At 37.7% G+C, this 22,917-nt stretch overlaps 1 protein-coding gene across 3 annotated transcripts in view; it reads right to left on the bottom strand.

Moving 5' to 3' along the window:
• Positions 1-211: 211 nt before the first annotated feature.
• LOC124787795 (cyclic AMP-responsive element-binding protein 1) overlaps positions 212-22,917 on the bottom strand; it is a 69,972-nt gene continuing 47,266 nt past the window's right edge. For all 3 annotated transcript variants that reach the window (XM_047254715.1, XM_047254717.1, XM_047254716.1), the window contains 2 exons: positions 15,870-15,957; positions 212-3,960 (listed from right to left, as the gene is read on the bottom strand). In XM_047254715.1, coding sequence (XP_047110671.1) covers positions 3,813-3,960; positions 15,870-15,957 — 236 coding nt within the window. In that variant the 3' untranslated portion in view covers positions 212-3,812. The remainder of the gene's footprint in view (positions 3,961-15,869; positions 15,958-22,917) is intronic.

Below are 22,917 nucleotides of genomic sequence, written 5' to 3'. Positions count from 1 at the left end.
AAGACACAGCAGCAACATATAAGCACTGCATATTTGTGAAGTTCAAAAGTTTAACTTAGTACAGTGCATCACTAAACACAATCCCACCTCACAGTTGGAGTGGGACATGAAGCAGAAATTGTATGGCAAGCTTTCCCAAAATGTCCTCACATATGTGTAAGGAGAAATTTACAAAACAACAAAATAAAGTGGACTGTATTTTGTTGATTCATTATATGTTTACTTGACCATCTATTATTCAGACATATTTACAAAATGTGCTATTTATAAAACTTAGGTGGCAAGAAAAGTTTACAAAAGAAGGCAACAACTAGGACAAGGAGAACCTTGAGCCTATTTTTATACAAGAAAAAAACCACCTTTAATTTTTTTCAATTTGTAAAAATACACATATTTACAATAATAATTTGTCTCTCTCTCTCTTTCTCTCTCTCATAATATATATGCTTAGATCAACACCTGACAACAAGTACACTATTAACATCTGTACCATAAACTCACAGTACCTACACAATTACAAATATACATTCAGGAAGTGCGCGCGCACACCCACACGCACACGCACACACACCAAAATATTATCCATGAAATATAACTAACATTGGGATGTGAAATAGTTGTGCAAATATATAGTTAGAAATAGGGACAGTAAGTATCAAAGTGCAACAAATTTATTTTGTTGTGAAGGCTTGGAAGGCAGACTTGCCTTTTTTTTGACAATGTTCTTGGAATCAATATGTAATATGAAACCTGTAGTACCATGTAACTGTGGCTTGCAATGCAGATGTTAATAGAGATTTGTTACAGTAATCTATACAAAAATAACTCCGTTAAAACTAGTTTATATTTCCAAATCCACAACATTCAAAAAGCCTTAACAGCATCTCCATACAATACTCTCACATACAGAAGCCCACCCCTACTTTAAAACACACACACACACACACACACACACACACACACACACACACACACACAAGTTACAAGAACATTAAATGTAAGGATCTCTTCTTGTAGTTCATAAGCAGTACATAGCACAGGTCATTGTGATTCAGATTTGGCACATTTAAAACCATGAAGTTATCTGTGTTCAAAGAGCACAAGAAATGGCCAGTGTACACACATTATTCTTGGATAATGATTTGCAATATAAACCACATTCATTTTGCACGACAATTTTTCTTCTTTTTCAGAGCACTTGTCAATAAACAATACAATTTTCTCTTCAATTATACAGGTGAATTTTCTCCTATGACTCGTAGCATCATCAATAGTTTAGTTTTAAACAGAATGAATAGTCACAGAAAATTCTTAGTTACTGCTCATAAGACACTGCAACATTTCTGGTTTACTCTGTGTTAACATTCCTTTTTAACAAAACTCTTGACATAAATGTACACAATAACAAATATAACCAGGTAATAGTGTTTCTTCACATTTATACATCATTAGAAAAATGGGAAGCTGAACAAACATTTCCATGCATTGTCACATTAATAATTTGAAAGTCTAACTCCAATGAATAATTATTATTAGAAGTAAGAAAAAAGAGGAAAGTTTTTCTGACCATTCTTGCCTCTCAGTTTCCAGTGCACAGTATTACACCAATGCATAGGAAAACATTCATATTCAATATGATTTCCTTAACTGAGGTTGGTTTCACACAGATAATTGCTCACAAAATATGCACCAACAGTACTCTTACTTCAGAGGCACAATCTGCTTTAGCAGCTGAATACAGCAGCTAATATTATGACAAAGAAACACTTTATTTCCTGATCACACCAGTCAATCTTAAGAGAAACAGTTTATGCATCTTTACAGAAATTGTGGAATAATAGCTATGTGCTAATGAGAACAGTTATTAAAGCATTCAGTGTGCAAGGTGCAGAGGTCTTATAAAATAAGGTCGGAGCAAGCTGTTGTCTTAATGCATGCTCTAGAGAAAATACCCACTTTCTAGTTCTTAAACTTTACTCAGTTGCACTATTATTGCACTATCCATACCCACTCTGATAAAATAGCCATAAAGGTCCACTGTAATAAGAGTGCAATAAATTTCACCTCTTTCTTACTGTTTGTATCCAGCAAAGAACATGAACCTATGAGTCACAGCAATACTTATGAACTTACCTTTGGAATTTTTTGTGTGTATTTAAGACAGCAGTGATATATTAAAATAAAAGCTCCAAAATTAATTATAATAAAGAAAAGTAAGTACTAAAGAAAAGAACCAACAACAATTTTATTTTCCTCTTCTGAAGATTTTTCACATAAGATCTCTTCCTGAATGACTGGGTGTGTTTTAAAACAGAGCATGATTTACAGCAACTCAAATATCTTCCAGACTCAGCTAGCAAATCATGTACTGTTTAGACAACACTAATATTTAAGTATAACATTTCTGAATGACTACAATGGTCCCAATAACCAGAAATCTGTAGGACAGTGATTTTTTACGCTTTAGTGTTCATTATGCCATATCCATCTAGAGCACTAACAAGAAGTAATGAAACAAATCAAAACTTGCTAAGTATAATATGCACAAGACTTATTTTTCCAAAGTAGTTCTTGTTAAATACTGAGTATTTATTAAAAATTTGAAAAGATTTGAGAATTTCCTAATAGCTTTACGATTCACTTTTTTTTTTTTGAAAGGGGGGGGGGGGAATCGTACAATGATAAAAACCTCAAAGATAGGACTCAAAATTGATGCTACTTCTCCCCAGCTCTATTTCAGTTACTGAAATGAATAACTGAAGATAACAAGTTTTCCTGCATGCAAACAGTCTGCTTATCATCCACATGCACTCCTTATTTGAAAAACAATAGAAGAAGAGTTAAGAAGTTAAAAAGTTGTAGCTTCTAGTCACTTCAGAATTCTGCACCTGAGTCAGAAAAACCCCTGTGAATGAATAGAAGTAAACAGCTGGAAAACGATTTAAAATTCATTAACTTTCTATTACCCTGCATACCATTAAAATATTTTACATTTAAAATCGTCAACAAATATCACAAAACAAACAGAAAAAGCATTGCCACTTTTTCTAAAACACTGACTACAAAAGATGCATCTGATTTGTTTCCAAATTAGTACGTCCTTGAACACTAGATTAGTAAATGGTAAGGCATAAAAAGAAAACTATGAATTGTATGGCACATGAAGTACACGAACCAGCCCCTGAGTATGTACCACTGCAATGCTGATGTAGTACAAGAACAACATTTACATATAATGCAATGCTTTTTCATTATTTGTACAAACAAAATATAGTTATATTTTCTGGTATATATATCATATTTATATATATATATAATCTATACAAGGACAGATTTTTTTTACATTAATTGTCTCTCTCCAGTAAGCCAGGATACTTTGGTGTTGATTACACTTCATATATTCACATCACAAGCCTTTTAAATGCACTAAGCAAGTCATCTTTTGCAGTTCACTTCCAAGAACTCGCTTATCACCAATCACATTTCCAGCATTAGATATTAGTATGTTCAAAGGAGATTTTTTACCCCAACAGTTACAGTACGACACATCAACATTTTTCCTTCCTGTCAACACAGTGTTGTTTGTACGCACTGTAGTTAAAACCGACGTTACTTAATAGCAACTTCTTTGTAAAAATATATGTTTTGTACATTAGTCTGTCTTGTTGCCAAACATACAACCTTGTGGGAAAGGCTAATCACAGCTATGTCTTCATTTTCCAATAGAAATAAAGATCAATGAACTGATCACCTTATAGCTGAGAAAAATCAGCATGGTATGATGGGATGTAATATCAGCTGCTAAAGCAAGCTCACTCAGTTTTTTGTTGGCAATAAAGATCTTTTAACTGTTTTAGTTCATCTATAAGGGCCTTGTTTTGATTTTCTAGCACAGCTACTCTGTTCTCCAGGCATTTGATGTATTCCTTCTTTTTCCTCCTGCATTCTCTGGCAGCTTCCCTGAAATAACAGCATATTAATAAGAAAAAAATTCCATTATTACAAAAAGTGTGATTGAGCAAATGACAAAGTCTTTGTGGTTCAATAGTGATAAATATGCTAATGATACAGTCTACATCACACGGATTTGTAGACTATCTGGGAAGTGACTCCCATATTGTGTAGTGCAAGGCACTGGTTGAAACCATTCTCACATTGAAGAAAACATTAACCCATTATACAAACAATTATGTTTCTTTGCCTACAGCAGTCATTCAAAACAAGTGCTGCAATTGATGCTCCCCATAGATGGGAAACCTACATTTCATTAGCTAGTAGTCAGTCTTTATATCAGGATATTATTTTGTCAATCAAACATTGTGAATTTTGTGGAGTATATTTACAGAACATGATAACTGAAGGAAGAAAAATATCTGGAATTATTAGAGACCTGAAAACATAGCATTTATCTTAGGAGAAGTTTGCATCTGGAGTGGTGACTGAAGTTTTTTGACTATAATGTCTGCTATTGCAAAAACTTCCAACAGTTTTTCCAAAATGTTGTTTGCTTGTTTTTTTTTTCTTTTGCCTCTATTTTAAGCTATTAAAAAATGACTGTTTTTGTTGAGAAGCAGCAGCATATTCCCACCTGTGATCAGTGCACTTCTCCAATTTAAAGTATTTCTCAACATTTTCTATTCCTGCCCAATTCAATAATTACAAAATCTGCAGAACATTGATTTTGACCTTGCGTAGGCTTTCATAGCTGTGCAGCTCCTACTTGACAATGCTAAAGATATAACTGACAGGGCACTCAATGTAGAAACGGAACAAAATATAACTATTCAGACATTAGAAGACGACTTTTGGCATACTAAAAATAAGTCGACAGGTCTTGTTTTCTGGTAGCTAAATTGCAGAATTTGGACACAATAAACTGTCAGTTGGCCATCAATATAAACAAACCAGAACTTTGGCCAACAGGAGGGTCAATAGCAGTGCAAGGAAACAAGCCCCACCTCTCTCCCACACAGCAGCCAGCCTACACATCTGTTCTGTGCAAGCAAAACTGACATATGGTCATTGCAATCACCAAATCACCAATACCGTCTAGAACTGTGAAGGTCAAATCAATCTCTGATGGACCAGGATTAGCTCTCTCTCTGCCTCCCAGCAAAAAAAAAAAAAAAAAAAAAAAAAAAAAAAAAAAAAAAAAAAAACCCCCACCCACACAAACTCAAGCTACACACACAACATATGCATTATATGCATTCGGTAATGGCTATTGCACTATTACTTGCTGAGGTTGCCAGTGTCACAGAAGGGAAATTTCTGGCCTGACTACTTCTTGTATTTGACAACAAAGTTCAAAATTCTCAGTGCCTAAAACACCCACATTAAAATGTCGGCATTAAATCAAGACAAACTTAAATGCTTTCTTTGTTCTAAGACACTACATACCACCGTCGAGTCCTATATTGCAATATGCAGTGTGTATCTTACACAGGCAATTCAATCATCCACAATTAGTGTGGCACCAGAGCATTGAGCACATTAATACATTTTGCGTTCACGTACTTTTTGATTTTGCACATGTTCTTACACACATTGTGTTTCCAAACTGGGCTTTGCCATATGATGTTGAACACCAATAACTGAGAATTGGTAAAATTTTCAATATTTATAAGCACAAAATAAATCTACTTCAAACTCTCTCTCATAAAATATTTCATCTGGATACTATTTGCAATTAAATAACATTAATTAGCTAATTTCAGATTCTGAAGCAGAATTCGCAACTATATTAGCATATATTACAAACAGGAAATTTTTTAGGTCCCTAATACTTAAAAATGAAGTTATGCATTGAAAGCTTTCATGATCTGATGTCTTTGCTGGCAAGCCTTCTCGGTTGTATGGCTATGGTCCATGAAACATTCAGATTCCTCAACAAGGCTTAGCGGAACAAGGAGCACCACTGAAGCAATCCATTGCAGAACTGGATGAAATGTTAGGAGCGGAAATGTTTCATGGGCCATGGCGGTACAACCCAGAAAACTCGCCAGCACACAAATTAAATCGTCAGGTCTCTACAGTATATTATTAACTCTTTGGAAGGGGTTTATTACAAGTTTTATGAAAACAGCCAAAATAATATAATAAATTAGTATAAAAATCAAATGACGGAAAATTCAGGATAGAATGTAATAATATTTCCTTCTCGTGAATTAGTGTAAAAGGTAGATATTGTCAAACAGCAGTTTGTAAAATGATTTTGCTCACTTCTTTAGTGAGTTTATTCCTGATAGTAAAAGACCAAAAACTCTGCTCATCACAAAAGAGGTCAGCCCTCTTTTATGCAAATCATTGTTCCTCAAATTTTATCTATGAACAGAATTAATTTTTAATTGTCAGCTGCAAAGACTTTTTTGTTTGTTTATTTTTGCAAGAATTGCATGAACATATTTCACAGCATGCAGTTTAAATTACTATTACATCATGTGCTTCAGTCCAATCTTCTTCTTTTTTGCTGGTCTCAGAACTAGTCTATACTGTAAAAGCTACTTTATCTCAGCATAACTTACATCCACTCGAAAGCTTTCTCTAATCAAGCCTTATTCTCTCTCTACAATTTTTAGACACCACACTTCACTTCATTACTTTAGCAAATTGACAACTCCTTGATTCTTCTGAATGTGTTATATCTACAGATACCTTCTTTTCATCAGGTCGCGCAATAAATTTCTCCTCCCCCCCCCCCCCCCCAGCCCCTCAATTAGGTTCAGTACCACCTCATTAGTTATCCAATATGATCTTTTAATTAATAAGTACTGTAACAGCACAATTATTTCACTACCACAGATGTGCACTGTGCACAAAAAATGCACACTTCTATCAAATATTGTTGTCACTGCCCTCGTTATGAGACGTTACTTTCCAGGTAATCCTTTTGTATTGAATTGTGTTAAATTTTTTACATCCAGAATACATATGAAAACCAAAACCTACTGGCCACAAGATAAAATAATTCTGGGGAAAAAATATCCCTTAATAAAATTAACAAATACAAATTGGGCAGCAACAATGGGTAATAATTTTTGTACTAATATTACAACATGCCATCTGGCCACCAAAAATATCATACTGTAAGTTCATGGTGTATACACTGACAAGGAAAAAAATTCCTGGATTTTTCCCAGGTTTCCCGGTTCAAGATACACTTTCTCGGTTAAAAATACATTGCACCTCTAGTGAAAGTAAATTTTTTTGGTGCTGAAAGGTTTTAAACACTGCCATAGATCTTCTTGGCACTTTAGAAAAAAAAACACGTTTTGGAAAGATCTTTGATGCATGACAACATTTACAGTGCATATTTTCATATTACGGGAGTATAAATACAATTTCCACTAAATACAGCACAGTAGCTTCCGAAGTGCTGAAATAGAGATTGCTATGTGCTTTTGTCACCCACTCATAGCTCACATCAGGTGGTCTCACCAGTCAATGACAGCAGATGTTCAGAGCATAGGACACATGATGTAGTCACCCAACAGCAACATCACTGTTAAGTAACATGAACACACAAATAGCGAAAGTTAATGCTTTAAATTACTATAGATATCATACAACTACATGAAAAGCTAAGCTTTTGCATACAACTTTCATTGTCAAAATCTTTTTTGCTGTTTTTTCCCGAGGATGGGGTAGGCAGATCCTAAGAGCACAGCTGAATATTTGTAACAAGCAAGATTGTACATTTCACTGTTATGCACCAAACATTTTGTGGGTTACCTGGCTGAATACATGTTACAGTGAGTACTTCAACTGTCACATACAAAAGCCAGTTACAAGTGAAGTTGCTCAAGAATTCACTTCATATATTTTTAAAGGGTACTATACACTCTGCCATTGTTATTGTGTAATTTCTAATCTATAGAAAATTAAAATAAATATAAAAACTACCTTTGAAGCTTGGTCTCTTTTAGTGTGCCAGAAAAAAATTGTGAAACCAGTCATGTGATCCACAAGCTAAGCTGCAACCACTGTGCAGCATTCCATGTAGGCATTACAACCAACACGCTGTCTGTCCGCATGAACGGCCACCGACAAACTGTGGCCAAAAAACAAGCTGCAACCAATGTGCAGCATTCCATGTAGGCATTACAACCAACACGCTGTCTGTCCGCATGAACGGCCACCGACAAACTGTGGCCAAAAAACAAGTGGACCACCCTGTAGCTGAACACGCTGCCAAACATTATGCCCCTCATCTCAATGACTGCTTCACAGCCTGTGCCATATGGATCTTTCCCACCAACAACAGCTTTTCTGAATTGCACAGGTGGGAACTTTCCCTGCAATACATCCTACATTCCCATAACCCTCCTGGCCTCAACCTTCGTTAGTCACTGTCCTCACCCATCCAGCCCCCTCCCTGTATCCATTCCAGCACTACACAGCCACCATTTCACTGCCACACCCAATCTTTTAATTTCTTTTATTTTTATTTCTCTCCTTTCCGCTATTTACCCCCTCCCCCCCTTCACTCCTACCCTCTGTCTAAACTGCACCACTTACTGTCCGCAACTCCCACCATACTATCCCTCCCCCTCCCCGCCCTAGCCGCCTCCTTACCCCCACCCAGTCGCCACTCCATCATGCACTGGTGCTGCCACTCGCAGTATAGTTTCAGCTCTGAGACTGCAGATGTGTGTGGAAGTTGCACGTGTGTGTGTGTGTGTGTGTGTGTGTGTGTGTGTGTGTGTACTGCTGACAAAGGCCTTAATGGCTGAAAGCTATGATTGTGTGAATCTTTTTATTGTGGCTCAACATCTCCGCTATATGGTGAGCAGCAACTTTCCTTCTCTTGTATTGGCTTGAAACAAGTCGTACAGGCATTTCTTAAGTATCATTGGTTAACATATAATAATAATAATAATAATAATAATAATAATGCTAGGTAGTGTCAACATCCCCCATAGAGTCAATTACACAGGGTTGCAACTGAACATTGACATATGAAGTGTCACACTAGGCAAAGCACTTATTTCTTGACCTATAGCATCTTTCTTGTAGTGGGGATTTATCTGGGCACACACTGAGATTACTAGAGGTAAATACTGAGAACAATGTAGCTGTGTGTTTATGTGCACTGTGAAGCAAAATACGTATCTGTAATTTGAGCTATTATGTCAAGTTCTTGCTCATGAGCTTACCTACACCTGACATTACTAGAGGTGTGCCGCGTGGTTACTGGTCCTCACTCCATCACTTGTTTTTCACCCAGGATTTTCCAGTGTTGTATCTATTCGTATTCAGATAATATATGAAATGGAAAATTCTGCAGTGTGGGTGAGTGGGTGGGAGGTCATGGGGAGATAATGGATGGAATGAGTAAATATAACTAGTCCATGTATAATGGAGGTGCTGAGCCAAGCTGTAGATAGGCATACGCAACAGCCAAGTGTTAAAAAAGTTCTTGATCACATGCCTATGCACCTATTTAACACTTCCATTACGAAACCCCATATTTACATTTTCAGAATTAACATTTTCCCATTGTTCACAGCATTTATTGGTCCCTTCAAATTTACCCTGTTCAAATTAATTAGGTTGGTACACAAGTTTGTAGTATTTTTATTTTGCATGTCAGTATCCTGGTTGCTGTGGGTTTATTAATCAATTGTCATTTTTTATTTGTAGTTCACTATTGCTATCTGAGTTTACGTATTGTCATTTGTCACGGAGATGGAGTGTGGATGCTGGAAAATGGGAGTGCCAAGTGGAGAAATCAAACATTTCCGACATATTATCCTGTTTGTGTTCAATAGAGGACTGACAGCAGCAAAGGCAGCCAGAAAGATTTTCGCCACATATGGAGATAATACCACTGGACAGAGCACAATAAGAAAATGAATGGTTTTTTTCATTTTAAGGAGGATCGTTTTGACATTAGCAACTATCCGCGTCCAGGGTTCAGGAACACCTTCAGAGTTTGATGATGTACATTAAGCACATTAATACACATGAGTGTACTCCTGAACTGGCAAATGTAATGAAGGTTCAAAAATCAGTGGTTCAGGTAATATATGATCTAACCCAAAACCACAAAAATCAATGTGTGGCCATATATGCATCTCTGCTTGCTCATCATCAATTGGGTCGTGAACACCACCAATCATTCTTACCCTGTATCATTACTGGTGAGAGAAATGGTGTCTTTATGCTAACATAAGGAAAGGAAAGGAAGGGAAGGGAAGGGAAGGGAAGGGAAGGGAAGGGAAGGGAAGGGAAGGGAAGGGAAAGGCTGAGCTCAAACAAAGCAGCAACTCCCCATAAAAATACCTGCATGCATCCACAAAAAAAGTTATGCATATGGTGGAACAGTGACGATGTGGTGTACTATGAATGGCTTCCCCGAGGTGTAATCATAACTGCTGACATACACTGTCAATAACTGAGATGTCTTGCAGACGCAACGACTGCTTGAAGTGATACTACTCCACAATAATGCCCACCCCCATTCTGCTAGACTAACAAAATACACTACACAAGAGTTGGTTTGTGAAGTCTTTCTGCACCCACCTTGTTCACCAAATCTTTTGCCCTTAGATTTTCACTTTTTGCACACCCTAACAACCTTCAAAGAACTTCTTTTCCAGATAAAAATTCGCCCCAAACACGGCTCGACAAGTTCTCCACTTCAAAACCAAGTGATTTCTACATTCACGGAATCGAAAAGTTACCTGAACATTGGCAGACTGTTGTAAATAAGGAAGGAGAATATACTATTGTTTAAAGCACTACACGGTTAACTTTCATGATCACTATACTGTGTAGTCACAACTTAACAAAAACTATATTTTGTGTAACAGTGTACATAGCCACTGCATAATTGAACATAGTGTTTTGCTGCTTTTTAAATTGGTATTAGAAAATATTCTGCCATTATATTACTATGAAAAATGTTACAAAAAGATGCTTAAGGTGGCCAATAAGCTCATCATTGTGAATTTCTCTGCATCTAATGGATGGATCGACACGTTCATGAAGGAAACAGTGCAAACGTGAAAATTGTTAGTGGAAAATGTGGAAATTGATTGTGGATGCCTGAGCATTAAATTAAAAGAAATTACGCAACAATATGAAACCAAGGATGTATTTATATCAATAAAACCCAAATTTTCTTCAGTGTCATTCCAAATAAGATACTTGCCTTCAAAGGCAAAAAATTGCCATACATGAAAAAGCAGTAATGTTCAACTAACAAGAAAGTTATTTACCAATGCTGATGCACCTCAAATAAATTAAGCCATTGAGATTGAAAATCAAAGTAACTTCGTTCTATTAAAAATGTGAAAATATCAACCAATAACTCCAAACTCTGTCACTAAGTACTGATGACTTCATATCTTTTTAAAAAGCAGTTGCATAGCCTTAGAACAAAAACTGATGCCTGCAACAAGAGTATTTTCTCCTAATAGATTGATGCCCTGCACACCCCGAAAATGTAAATTTACAAAATGTGCTAGCAAACTGCACATATAAGTTGTAGCCCTTGAATTTGGTAATTATCTGTGCTTTCAAGACCTGTTACAGGAAAAATATTGTGCAGAAGCAATTAAGTTTTATGTAGCCAGAAAAGAACACAGAATCCTTTAAAGCATGGCTGGAAAAATGCTGCACACTGTGCAAAACTGCAGCACAGGTGTGCACATCCCGACCAGTGGGCACAGCGAAACAGAAACATCTGCAACTAGACACGTATCTCAAATGAGCGGCAACAGTTCCGCTTCCTTGTTTATGCTGCACTTGGAGCACTGAAGGACACCCAGTCTTGTTTTCCTCTGTAGACTGTAGCCTTATGCGAGATGTACTGAGAAATGGCGAGTATTGCTGAAAAGCAAAGAACAGGAGATCTGTGTTCTCAGTCATTTAAATACGACTGGGAACTTCATTTTCTTTACAAAAGTAGATGAAAACACACATTTGCTGTGCCGCCGAATAATAGGCATCCAGTGCAAGTTCACGACTGAAAGACACAGCGCTCATTTCATATAGGCAGTGTAGTGTAGTGTACTGAACACTGCAGAACGAGAAGCCACATAAAGTGCCCTTAAGAAAATTCATGGGTACATCGAAATGTTATTTACTAACTCTGCCTCATTCTGCTCCACATTACATGGGCGAATATTGTTATCTGAAAAATATAGTATTAAACCGGTTATTTAATGTTTACTTGCATGTGTAAAAATTACCCTTTAATTATCGAGAGAGATGTTTGAGGCACGCGCGCGCTCACACACACACACACACACACACACACACACACACACACACACACACACACACACACTAAATGAGCAGTGACGGCTCCTTTTCCCTGTTTACAAATCTGGCAAGTGTGCACACTGTGACCAGGAAGTTGCATATGAGCAGCAGCTGCACATGTGTGCAGAATTTCTGGCCGGCCCTGCTTTAAAGTATCAATTTCTGATCCTGTACAGTGAGGACACAGATGATGGTTAAAGAGTCCACCACCTGCAACTGCTTTTGATAACTGTATTCTTCCAAACAGATAAAGGAATCAGATCTTCCTACCAGGCCTGGGCAATGAAAAAAGATGACCGTGAAAGTCTCCTCACTTTTATGCGAATACAGTTGCAGTTTGAGCGTTCACTCCATTATTTCCTGTGTGTTGATGATAATTTTGCATTGTTTAAAGTTTGCCTGAAGAAAATATGGTGAAACTCATACTCAGGAAAGTATGACAGCTCAGGAAGTGACAGTGATGACACAAATCTAGATGCAGCAGTGAACACAAGAACACATCTAAACCAAATCAGAAAACAAATGAACCTGTTTCCTCTATTCTAACTATGATAGATGCGCGTGGTAGCCATACTACATATGTTGGCTGATTGTAAAAACAGCTGCACCGGTACTTGGAAGCTATCACCTGTTTCTCCACAGCTGCCATAACACAATACTCTCTGGCTCTACATCAGAGCGTGTACTGTGGCATGTAATAGTGCGCCAAATGTGAGGTATTTCTTCAAGGTTATACAGCGCAGATATGTGCAGGACCAGCACAGAAATTAACTTCTAAGAGTCTAAAGAGTGTGTGTGTGTGTGTGTGTGTGTGTGTGTGTGTGTGTGTGTGTGTGGGAATATTGATGCCACAGCTGAACAAGAATTTACAGAGGAGTACAAGTATATGGACTGGGTCTGTATTACAGCAGACAATTGGTCTTCCAGGGCTCAGCCATGCTGAGAGAAACCCCACCCACTTCTGACCCCAGAAAACCCAATTAAGGGCAAAGACAGCTAGTCTAGTCAAGAGAGGCAGAAAAGTAAAAGGGAAACATGCAAAAATGTAAGGGATATCTGTTGAACTTCAATAATACACATGGAAAACAGAGTGCGGCAGGAAAAGAGGCTAAAACTACATCTCAAAGCAATGAAAACAAAGGCAGCATGCAAAGGAGGCAGGGTCAAGGCTCCTCCGGACCCAGCATGTGACACAATATGCCCCCAACCACAACCATCCCGCTCCTGCCCCGAAGGTAGTATAAAGCATTGTATCTGAGAATAAGCATGGAAATAACAGAGCAAGAACCAGTTCAATTTTCCATGAACCGTGTGCCAACATGCAAGGCAAGGAAATCAGACCATCATTTGTAACACTATTAATGATATTACCTATAAAGGTCTTATATAACTTCTTTGTTTTGACTTCTTTATAATCAAACTCTTTGATGTAACACCCATGTAATGGTTTATTCATTATTTATGAAAATTTTATGTGATTAAAATTAATCTACGGATGTAATTTCAAAAGTAATGTGCTGTAAAAGAATGGAAAAGTTTAAATTTTACTTTAATGGATGCGTAAGACTTGTAGGTTTGTAATCATGTAAAACATGGATGGAAGCCCCTCTGCAACAAAACTGGCTTGGTGGGAATAGAAAAACTGGATCTGGTCGTCGAATTGCAAAGCTCCTGTGTGGCATGAGTAAGTTGATGGTTAGCAGCCAAAGTGTGTGCATCTTGTGAACCAAACAAGACAAGAAGAACAGCAAATTTATATAATGTAGCCTCAGATGTGGATGTAATTTGGGTTCGTATTCATAGCGTACTTTGGCTGGATCTGTACTTCTAAAATCTGAAGCTAAGAAGAAAACTTTTAGAGCTACTTACACAGCAAGAGCCATGGATACTTTTGCCGCCTTATTTTGAATAAAACAGGAGTCTTGTCATTGCCACCATCCTTGTCTCCAATTACCAGTTGAGTACTGTATAATTGCATGGATCAGTTATGCAGTTTTTTTTCGAAAATAAATGTGTTCTGTAACTTTGTATTGAGCACAAATGTTTTATCCTTAGTCATTTACCTAGATGGGATGCTATCCCAAGTGCCACTATATTCCTGAGTATCATCCTATTTTATTAAACTGAAAAGCCATTTCAGCACACTTCCATTACATTTAATGAACTTTGTGCAGTACTAAATTTCATAATTATTCGTTGAGCTTAAGTTCTGAAGTACTTCACACAATTTTAATAAAAGGATAGTTAAACTTTCACCGAAGTACAATTCCTAATTGAAGATTTAGAGTATTTATTTCGTAGATTATCCTTACTGAAATAACAGTGTTTCTAATATTGCTTTGTGACTAAAATGTTCTGTCTGGATCTGAGTCTACTGATAGACTAGCTTCTGCACCTCCATGCTAACAGTTGAGCCATATTTAAATTCCATATCAATAACAGTATTAAAGAAGTACAAGTTTCATTCTTATACCTTGTAGTACAGTACACAATTATCTACAACTAGTCAAACTATACTAGATTTAGGTATCACATGTCCTGATAGCCCAGGAGGATGGTCGTCTACTTCTTGGCAAAAGTGGGGAGCTAGCAGCTCAGGCATAAACTGTCTGATTCCAGTGTTGTCAGGGGACTCAACCAAAATGGTATATAACTGTCGGATTCACTGCAGTGTTGGCTCAGAAGGGCATATGAAAGCCTAGACGATATTTAACACAGCACACAGTGGGCATTATCTAAGCTGTTCTTCCCCAGTCAATCAACACTAAAGAAAAAAAATTGGGAACCAAAAATTATTTCAGCTGAAAGATGATGAACGAACAAACGAATGAATGAATATTCTGAGAAAGGAAAGGGAATAGCCAGGTCGATCCCAGAGGCTGCCATTAGACTACAAAAAAGTTGTAATTTTGACTAACAACAACGGTATTTTGCTATAGGCAGATGTCTGCAAACATTTTACCCCACTGATAACAAAAACAAAGGGAAAAACTGAAATATTTCTCCTGTAAGGGAAAAAGAAAATAGAAATTTTCAAGTCTTGTTTATTACCTCTTTAATAGTAGTCCTTGCTATTTTCTCTTACCCATAACTGATCTGTGAACCCCCCCCCCCCCCCCCCCCCACCAAAAAAAAAAAAAAAAAAAAAAAAAAAAAAAAAACCAACCACTTAATCTTTAAAGGCCTGCATTTAAATTAGATTTTCTTCCAAAAGAGCGAGCCATTCCCCTCCGACTAGTCCTACACACCAAACTTCTCAAACAATAAAATGACAATTATGGAGAGGGGACTACCCACGATTGTGGTTAGGCAAAATGGTTCAAAGCACTGTAAGCCACCATATGTACTACAGAAGTGGGAAAGCGTGTGGCATGCTTTAACAGCAAGAAGAATAAAGGAATGCCAAGGGCATCTAAAAAAGATGCCCCCCTTCCAATTTCACCCAAGTATGACTACCTTTGCATATACTCATCTTTTACACAATCATTTCCAACTTTAACACATTATCCTTTACAAACACAAAGAAAACAGTTTCAATAAAATACTATCAATTTCCCAAAATGTAGGCAACAGTATACTAAAAAGAAAAATATTTTTACCTGTTTTTCAACAACCTCATCTCTCTCTTGCGTGCCTGGTCCTCAGCAATTATTGGGCCACTGCCAAGTCCACCTCCCTGTGTTACAACTGAAAAGACAATATGCAAACATGAATTTCAATAATTAATGCAAGTGTGTGTGTGTGTGTGTGTGTGTGTGTGTGTGTGTGTGTGTGTGTGTGTGTGTGTGTGCGCGTGTGCGTGCGTGCGTGTGCACATACGTTTGTTTTTCCCCTATATAGTTCGTCTTGCCAGATGTGTGGTTAGGTGCCTAAATGAGTTAATATTAGACAACAAATCCAAAGGATTTCAATTCACTGCCAGTCATATTTTTAAGACACTTTGCATTTTTCACTAAGAAATTATGTCATAGCTGAAAAAATGTAAGCTGCACTACGATTACAGTCTAAATTAAACTGTGTGTCTATCAGAGTGGGATGGGCTAAGTCAGTTCAAAAGCCAGAGGAGGCAAGTGCATATCACCTTCAACAGGACAATGTATAGTAAGACAATGTGGCACTAAATTTAGCCTCCAGGTTGATGGCAGATTTACCTTTAGGCAGCTTTTAGAACCTTTCACTTTACTAAGTAAGAATGATGATCTGATAGAAAACTGTGCACATACTGTTCCACCACTGAATATTTGACATCCTAATGATCCCAACAGGGTCTCCAGTGTCTTGGAGTTACACTGGGATAAATCAGAACAATACTGAGGTGTATTTGTAAATTTAGTATAATGAACAGTGCTGTTATTAGCATACTTGTCGATACTGTCCTTGAAAAATGTGATTTAAACATAAAAAAAGCATTACGGGTAAACATGAATTGCACTCCCTTTCTTCCATTTTTACACACATTCACTTGCGTAACAACATGTGTGGCTGCCTGATCACTTAAAAAAAAAATCCTGAGTATGCTAAACAACCTGACAAACCATTAAAATTTTCTTTTTGTCTTCAGACCAAAGACTGATTTGACAACTCTCCAGGCTAGTTTATCTTGTGCAACTCTCATCAATTCATATGTGCCTAACTACTGCAATCTCCACCAACTTGACAAAGCACGGTGGCACAGTGGTTAGCACAATGGACTCCCATTCGGGACAACAATGGTTCAAACCTGTGCCCCACTATCCATATTTAGGTTTTTCATGATTTCCCTAAATCACTCCACACAAATGCGGGATGGTTCCTTTGAAAGGGCATGGCCAGTTTCCTTCCCCATTCTTGACACAATCTGAGCTTGTGCTCCATCTGTAATAACCTCGATGTTGACGAATGTTAAACTCAGTCTTCCTTCCATCCACCCACTTGCCCCCTTCCCCCTCAGTTAAGATTGAAGTTTCTTTTCTCCTCAATCCAATCAATTAGTTGATATATTTATCCGATCTTTTCTTTGACAACACATTTCAGAAACTTCTATTCTCTTTGTCTGTACTATTAATTGTTTCACTTCCATATAAGGCTACACTACAAATTTGTTCAGAAGACACTTTAATTTATATTGAGTGTTAATAATTTTCAAATTTTCGGAAATATTTTCTTGCTATTGTTAGTGGTACAATTTATGTTGTCACTAATTCATCAATCATCACCATTTATTTTGCTGCCCAAATAGCAAGACTCACCTGCTACTTTTAGTGTTTCATTTCCTAAGCTAATTCCCTCAGCCCCACTCATTTTAATTTGACTACATTTCGTTACTTTATTTTTTTAACCTTTTTCATGGCACTAATTATTCTATTCAACTGATTTTCCAAGTCCTTTGCAGTCCCTGACAAATACAGTAACTGGCAAACCTCAAACCCCCAAGGTTATATTTTCTTGTTTCTTGACTTTAATCCCCTTTTCAAAATTCTATTTGATTTTCTTGGCTGTTTGGTCTATGAATAGAGAACAACAGCAGGGACAGGCTAGAGCCACCCTGTCTCACCCCCTTCTCAACTACTTCCTCCCCTTCATGTCCTTTGACTTACTTAACTGCATTCTGCTTTCTGCGTAAGTTGTAGATGACCTTTGGCTCCCTGCATTTTACTTCTAATAACTTCTAAATAGTGTCTTCCAGTTAATATTGTTAGAAGCTTTTTCTAAATCTACAAACATTATAAGTGTAAATTTGCATTTTCCCCTCAGATTAACTTTTAGGAAATAAATCTACATCTACACACTTGTAATTTATGAAGCAAATCTGAATGTTCTCACAATTTTTAAACTTATACCTACTTCATTTATCCCTTAGTCTGTTATGTAAACTAGTCCCTGCTCTCTTCTCTATGAATGAAATAAAATCTATTAAAATGTTGTGTACTGAAATCTGTATGCCACAAGCACTGCTAATTCGATGGTCTTCCTGCTGGCGAAGGAACAGCAAGTTATTGGACTGTTCTATCTCTAAACACATGAGAAGGACCTCATTTCCTGCAATTTGCCAGAGAGGTACATTATGGCAGAATAGTTCACTTTCAGATTTCTGGACATGCATTATGGAGTGGAGAACTGTAGGATTCCCCTTGATATGGCAGAGGTGCACTACATGGAGGAAGCAGTGACTGCTAGCAGAGTAAATGTGGAATGCACAGTGGGCCTTTTAGGCGGGGCAATAGTTTGATGAACACCTGTCAGTCAATATGCAGAGTGCGAAATATGGTTGCATACAAAGTAAAGACACTTTGAATACCAAGAGTTTAACAATAAATTTATATAGCCTTCATAATAAAGTCCCTGAATGTTCCACCTTCCAGGAAAGGTGTCACACTCAAATTATACTTGCAACTGAGAGCTCCAAAATATTTAATGGGGCAAGGAAATTGTATAAAGGACAGGTAAAACAGCAAAGGAGGGGGGAGTGTTAATTGCTGTCAACAAAAGCTGTTTATCTATTGAGTTCCAAATCTAGTCTGTCTGCAGTACCTGGGCACTATAGTTGGAATCATGAACAATGGCGGTTGAGTTTAGGCTTATTCTGCACACATACGTCACACATTCTCCGACAGCAAATAAGCATTCAGCAGTGTTCTGAGTGCCCTGCTGCGAGTGCTGTAGTTAATGCGACCATTAAATGTGACTGTAGCAAGTTGTCATCACTGAATGTGGCGGTAAGAGATAAATTCTGAATAAGCAAGCGAGAGACAATTTGCAGGATATATGCTTTCTTCAAGTGGAAAGTACATACATGCGTGTACTGCAACTGTCTGTCGGAATTGTCAACAATGCAAAACCCGTCTGTGCTTCGACATGTACGATCCGCTATTGTTCGTGGATCGGACTACAGTAACTGGCCAAGACAAACTCAAATTAATCACTGGATATTTTTACCAACCACCCAGTTCTGATGTAACAGTTGTAGAATCACTGAAAGAAAGACTATGTATAGTAGTACAGACGTACCCCAATTGTGCAATATTAATTGGAGGAGATGCTTACAGGTTGGAATGCCTATGGATTAATTGCTGGATACAATGTAACATAGCCCACACACAGTGTAAATATTTTAGACTTTGTAGCTACAAACAGGCCTGAACTTACCAACGGTGTCAGAATAGACACAGGGATAAGGTATCTCAATATCATCATACACGATGACTACAGAAGTCAATAAAATCTTACAAGGCAGCTAGGAGAGTTTTTAAGCTGTAAAGATCAGAAAAACAAAACAATTGTATGATGGATATAAAGGAATTACGGGCATTTTTTTTATTAGTTGCAAACTGCACTCTGGAGAAGTATGTATCAAGTGGATTAATCCACTTGCCATGGTTTTAACAACAAAATTCAGGAAATTGAGAAATCAAGAGTGTTGTACTCTCAGTTCAAAAACTGATCACAGAAATATCGACAGAAGCTGATGGAAATTAGTGTATCTGTAAAAAGACTTATTAGTGAAAGATCTTGCTGAGAACCGTAGAATATCTCGGTCCAATGTAAAAGAAAAAAGGTTTAAGGCTTCTATTCAGGCACTTACAGAACATTCTGATGTGGCAAGGGAAAACAGCAAAAGGAAATCTTAAGTTTTAAATTTTGCATTTAAAAAGTCGTGCACGTAGGAGGACTGTACAGATATGCCATCATTTGACAATGCACAAACTCCTGCATAGGGGGAAAAAGAAAAATACATCCACAGTATTGAAAAGCAACTGAAAGAGTTGAAAACAAGTTTCCAGGTCTAAATGGAATCCCAATTCGCTTTTACAGAGAATGCTCTTCCACACTGGCCTCCTTACTTAGCTTCAATTTTTCGCCCAGAGCGAAGTCCCAAGCAACTGGATAATAGTCAAGAGGACTCATGTATATGATAAGGGTACGAGAACAAACCTGCAAAAGTACAAATCCATATCCTTAATGTCTGTCTGCAACAGAATCTTCAAGCATATTCCAAGTTTGAACATAATAAATTTCCTAGGGAGCCAATACTGTTCACAAATCAACAAATATTTACAAAGCCTCACTCCTGCGAAACTCAGATTGTCCTTTCCTCACACAACATCCCGCGTACTATGGATAAAGAAGGCAACAGGCAGATTCCATATTCATCAAATTCTGGAAACCATTTTGACAGTGCCACATTGCAGGTTTAATGAAGGTATGAGAATATGTAACAGATTCTTGCTCGAATACTTTTTAAGTAATAGAATTCATAACAAACAGTTAACTGTTTGTAACAACTAGTGACGATCAGAAGCAAAGGTATTGTTAGGACTGTGCAAGAGAAGTGAGATAGGCATGCTTCTGTTCTCTATACACACAACTGATATGTCACACAGAGTGAGCAGCAATTTGTGAGTGTATGCCGACAGATTTCTATTCGGAGGGATGAATGTCAAGGAGAGAATTTTAAGTTAATGTAGATAAGCAGGAAAGACAATCCTGTAATGTTCAAACATATAATCTGTTGTATGCCGTTTCATGCAAGCATGTTGATTACATATGAAGGAGTAATGGTGCAAAGAGAAACAAAATTCAATGAGCGCAAAAGGTCAGCTGTACGAAAGGTAAATGATTGAATTCTCGGGAAACAAAGCTCATGGATAAAGGTGACAGCAGGTCACATTGATGGAAGGTATTGGCAGAAGCATGCTGCTGGATTTTTTTTTTAGTGTAAGTTCAATAAACACACACTTATCACAGAAATGCTATGCGAACTCTAATGGGAATCCCTGGGGAGAGGAAAATTGTTCTTTTTGCAAAACAGTATTGAGAAAGAATATAGAAATGGCATTTGCAGCTGACTGCAGAACAGTTCCATTGCCATGATCATACATCTTGCTTTAAGGACCATGAAGAGAAGATGAGAGGAATAAGACCTTATAGAGAAGCACAGTCAGTCTTTTTTCCCCTGACCCAATTTGTGAATGGAACAGGAAAGATAATGACTAGCAGTAACACAAGATGCCCTCTGCCATACACCATATACCGAATGTTGTATGAAAGTTCTTGCAGAATGGAATTTGCCTTCCTTTGTGTGTGCTTATTGACAACTCAATGCTTCCGCTTTGTGTTGAGTTGTCTCGTTTAATCCTAAAGTACTTACAGAGTGTACATATAGATTTATCAGCCATAGTGTAAGGCAAGTCACTTTTGGGCCGAGATAAAAGAAATATGAAAGGCTTAGTTACTGAGACAAAGATATTCAATATTGTTACATTCCATCCTGGATTTTCCGCTGTTTGAAATTATAAAATCACCCACAAGATAGGAATAAAACAGACTTTCTTACAGAACATCTACATCTACATGATTACTCTGCAATTCACATTTAAGTGCTTGGCAGAGGGTTCATCGAACCACAATCGTACTATCTCTCTACCACTCCCCTCCCGAACAGCGCGCGGGAAAAACGAACACCTAAACCTTTCTGTTCGAGCTCTGATTTCTCTTATTTTATTTTGACGATCATTCCTACCTATGTAGGTTGGACTCAACAAAATATTTTCGCATTCGGAAGAGAAAGTTGGTGACTGAAATTTCGTAAATAGATCGCCGCGACGAAAAACGTCTTTGCTTTAATGACTTCCACCTCAACTCGCGTATCATATCTGCCACGCTCTCTCCCCTATTACGTGATAATACAAAACGAGCTGCCCTTTTTTGCACCCTTTTGCTGTCCTCCGTCAATCCCACCTGGTAAGGATCCCACACCGCGCAGCAATATTCTAACAGAGGACAAACGAGTGTAGTGTAAGCTGTCTCTATAGTGGACTTGTTGCATCTTCTAAGTGTCCTGCCAATGAAACGCAACCTTTGGCTCGTCTTCCCCACAATATTATCTACGTGGTCTTTCCAACTGAAGTTGTTCATAATTTTAACACCCAGGTACTTACTTGAATTGACAGCCTTGAGAATTGTACTATTTATTGAGTAATCGAATTCCAACGGGTTTCTTTTGGAACTCATGTGGATCACCTCACACTTTTCGTTATTTAGCGTCAACTGCCACCTGCCACACCATACAGCAATCTTTTCTAAATCGCTTTGCAACTGATACTGGTCTTCGGATGACCTTACTAAACGGTAAATTACAGCATCATCTACGAATCACCTAAGAGAACTGCCCAGATTGTCACCCAGGTCATTTATATAGATTAGGAACAGCAGAGGTCTCAGGACGCTTCCCTGGGGAACACCTGATATCACTTCAGATTTACTCGATGATTTGCTGCCTATTACTACGAACTGCGACCTTCCTGACAGAAAATCACGAATCCAGTCGCACAACTGAGACGATACCCCATACGCCCGCAGCTTGATTAGAAGTCGCTTGTGAGGAATGGTGTCAAAAGCTTTCCGGAAATCTAGAAATACGGAGTCAACTTGTGATCCCCTGTCGATAGCGGCCATTACTTCGTGCGAATAAAGAGCTAGCTGCGTTGCACAAGAACGATGTTTTCTGAAACCATGCTGATTACGTATCAATAGATCATTCCCTTCGAGGAGATTCATAACGTTTGAAAACAGTATATGATCCAAAATCCTACTGCAAACCGACGTCAATGACATAGGTCTGTAGTTCGATGGATTACTCCTACTACCCTTCTTAAACACTGGTGCGAC

This window comes from Schistocerca piceifrons, chromosome 3 (assembly GCF_021461385.2).
Source record: "Schistocerca piceifrons isolate TAMUIC-IGC-003096 chromosome 3, iqSchPice1.1, whole genome shotgun sequence".
NCBI lineage: Eukaryota > Metazoa > Arthropoda > Insecta > Orthoptera > Acrididae > Schistocerca > Schistocerca piceifrons.
This window is presented reverse-complemented; position numbering and strand designations above follow the sequence as displayed.